Source organism: Sesamum indicum, linkage group LG6 (assembly GCF_000512975.1).
Source record: "Sesamum indicum cultivar Zhongzhi No. 13 linkage group LG6, S_indicum_v1.0, whole genome shotgun sequence".
In the NCBI taxonomy this organism is placed as follows: Eukaryota; Viridiplantae; Streptophyta; class Magnoliopsida; order Lamiales; family Pedaliaceae; genus Sesamum; species Sesamum indicum.
Genome location: NC_026150.1, coordinates 20,378,769 through 20,382,380, shown reverse-complemented (window position 1 = coordinate 20,382,380; position 3,612 = coordinate 20,378,769). Strand labels below are relative to the sequence as shown.

The following is a 3,612-nucleotide window of genomic DNA, read 5'->3' as shown; positions in this document are numbered from 1 at the left end:
TCGAAAAACCCTCCTTATAAAATGCGAACAAGTATCTCAACCTTCTCGCATGCTGTCTTCCTCTCCTCTATAAACATTTGTCTGAAGCGGAAATTTCATTCCCCAAGTGGAAATGGCGGAACCAGAAGCCAGACCACCCACCGATCAACCGGTAAAAATGCCTCCTCTCTTCTTTTAATCACTAATTATCTCTGATTTTGTGAATTTTCCTTTAAGGTTACGGAAGATGAGGAGAAAAAGCTCAAATATCTCGATTTCGTCCAAGTTGCCGCAATTTACGTCGTCGTATGTTGCTCCGCACTCTACGAGTATGCGAAGGAAAACTCCGGTCCTTTAAGACCCGGGGTTCAGACAGTCGAAGCAACCGTCAAAACCGTCATCGGTCCGGTCTATGAGAAATTCCGTACGGTCCCGTTCGAGCTTCTCAAGTTCGTGGATCGCAAGGTTTGCCGCAGCCCCTTTCCTGTTTACTGTAACTCTTCAAATACATTTTTGGCAAAAATTATGAAAACTGCAGTACACATTTGTGGTTTGGCACTTTTTGATGTATGAATTGATTTGTCTGATGATGTCGTGATTGTTTCATAATTATTATCGTGTTTGTATGCATATCAAAATCGGTTCTTACACTCGCTTGGGTCACGTGCTTTGCAGGTGGACGCATCCATAATCGAGTTGGACCATCACGTGCCGGGAATTCTAAAGCAGATATCGCGCCAAGCTTGGATAGCAGCTCAGGCGGCTCCAGAAATGGTGCGGCAGCTGGCATCGGAGGTGCAGAAGAACGGCTTGGTTAACACGGCTTCAGAAATCGCCAAAACTGCCTACACCAGGTACGAGCCTGTGGCGAAGGAACTCTACGCCAAGTACGAGCCAGTAGCCGAGCAGTACGCAGTCGCGGCTTGGCGCTCACTGAACCGGCTCCCTTTGTTCCCCCAAATCGCTCATATCATGGTCCCAACGGCTGCCTACTGGGCCGAGAAGTATAATCAAGCCGTTGCAGATGCCGCTGAGAGAGGGTGCACGGCGTCGTATTACCTGCCATTAGTGCCCATTGAGAGAATCGCCAAAACATTCGGAGAAGCCGAGAATGTCAATGAAGCCGCTGTTTCAGTCAATGGTGAATACGTCGCCGTGTCGTCATAAATCCTGCGTCGTTTCCAATCGAGTCTTGTTGGGAGAGAGGGGTATTTTGGTAACATCCCAAAATTTCATTGTACTGTTCGGAAATTTGGTTTAAATTAGACAGCCTCATTGAGGTTGTCTTGAGGACATTAGCATGGTGATTGTTCTTGTGATTTGAGTGTTTTGGAGATAGAGAGAGAAAAATAGAGATAAATAAGTGTGTTTTGAAAATAGATTATATGTTTGGATTTGTATTTTGAGGTTATTTGAGATATTTTAAAATAAATTGTGTAAGTTTGATGTAGGGATTTGGGAGACAAAAATCACTGTCCATTGTCAAATCATGTCTCTTTTATATTATATATATATAATATATATAAAAAGTTGTATAATAAAAATAAACAAATAAGATGTAAAAATACAAAAACAAACATTAAGTGTATTTTATTTTGTTTTGAAAATACGAAAACATAAAATCAAACATAATGTAGAAGTCTCCAGATTAATGAGATCATCTGCCCATTGGAATCGTAGGCATATTCCTAAGTAGTAATGAAGAACTAGTGATCTCGTAGTCATGCAAAACTTGTGGTCAAGAACATATAATTTGATCACTTAAACCTCCACACCTACGAAGCTAAGTTATTAATATTCTCGAATTTTTTGGTATAATTTAGGTAAATTATAGTTATTTTTTTAAAAATTTATCATAATCTTGAATACCGCTGAGGTAAAAACATGAATAGGTAAAGTAAATAATTCATATAGCATATTAGTTCATAAAAATATTTTAAATTATAATTAGGGTTAATTACACTTAGACTCCCTCTAAACATGTGAGATTAAATTCTAAATTATACTTACACCCCTTCAAAAATTCACTATTTACATATGATCCCATTTCATTAGGATTTAGACGAAAAATACTAATGTTATGAAAAAAAATTATAAATATTTCTAATTTACCCCTCATTTATTGTTCTCCTGTAACAATTTTATACTTATAAGGAAAAAAATATAATGAGGCTAGCATCACTTCATATATATATATATATATATATATATTACATTTATCCTTTTATAAATACAAAAATATGAAAGAAAATGTTAAATGAAGTGCACAATTAAAATTTATATATTTTTTTGGCTTACATCTGCAGTTTCCACTCAAACTCTAATGAAAGGGGACTAGATGTAGGTAGAAAAGTTTAGAAAGGGTGTAACTATAATTTCAAAACTTCTTTCAAGGAAAGTGATATTTTGCATTTTCAAATGGGCGTTTAAGTCTAATTAACCCTATAATTTAAATGCAAAAAGACATTTTTACCAAGTTATAACAAAAATTGAAAAAAAAAATTTAATGGTAGCTAACGAAATTGATTCGGACGTTAAAATCAGGGACATATTTATAATTTTTTAGACAACACAAAATATATTTATAATAGTGTCTATAAGTTGATTGTAATTTTTCCTATAATTTAATATCAAATTGTATATTGCATGTTAAATTTACATGATGATCTATGTGTATATATGTATAATATGAACACATGCCATATGTTGTCAACTTGTGTTAGGCCCAAAATATGTCGATTTTTCATTGTCGATAATTCTATTTTTGGATGATGACATTAGGGGGACTATCAAACATTATTAGGGTAAAATCCAAACCCGAGTGCTCTTAGGATCCGACGAACACGACCCGATTACGGATGATAAGACCAAGGATGTAATATTGTGCACCAAATCCTGATTTTGGGAAGGCAGTCAACCCGGAATCCATTTTGAATGTTGTAATAACCCGGGGCGGGCATGTGTCTGTTTTGTCGTATTTGCCAACTTGTTTGTATGTTTGTGGAGCTACAATGTCTCAACAAGTTTTCACGAAATGATTATTCCGTGGCATTTAAATTCCCTTAGTTAGAATAATTGCAATTAGCGCATGAAATGATTCGAGTCGAGCCGTAAATATAATTATTCAAACTTATTTGAATTCATAGTAAAAAAATTATATTTGAATTTTGGTTGGATATTACTCTGATCAAGTTTTTACTGATTGATTTCAATCGAGTATCTGTTGTGGATTTTGTATGATTTGTATTTATAATTATATTTCAAAATAATTTAACATGTAAAATGTCAATATGATAATTACACAATTTCGTATAGTAATGAAATAAAATTCAAGAAATTAGAAAAGTTGCACTAATGAAGAGTCACAACATTGTTGTTGTCCTAAAGCCATGATTGTCTCCCTACGTGCAGGTTTTAACGACTGATCATGACTCCATGATATATAAAACTCCAATAGCACTCAGTAGTGTCTCATCTCATGTGCACGACCACGAGAAGATTAAAAACCTATCCACGGTCATGTTGCTAACACTCAAAGTTATTTGTGGGAGTATGAAATGTATTTTTCTCTTTATCAAAATATGAACTATTTTCCTCAACGTGCCAAATAAAAATATTGATGACCCTTCTAAA

The 3,612-nt window shown here is 35.1% G+C and overlaps 1 protein-coding gene across 1 annotated transcript; it reads left to right on the top strand.

Moving 5' to 3' along the window:
- Window positions 1-1,373, top strand: LOC105165231 (stress-related protein-like). The gene is made up of 3 exons (XM_011084176.2): window positions 1-151; window positions 217-444; window positions 655-1,373. Exons 1-3 carry the CDS (start codon window positions 113-115, stop codon window positions 1,144-1,146), a joined length of 759 nt encoding a protein of 252 aa, XP_011082478.1. The 5' UTR covers window positions 1-112; the 3' UTR covers window positions 1,147-1,373.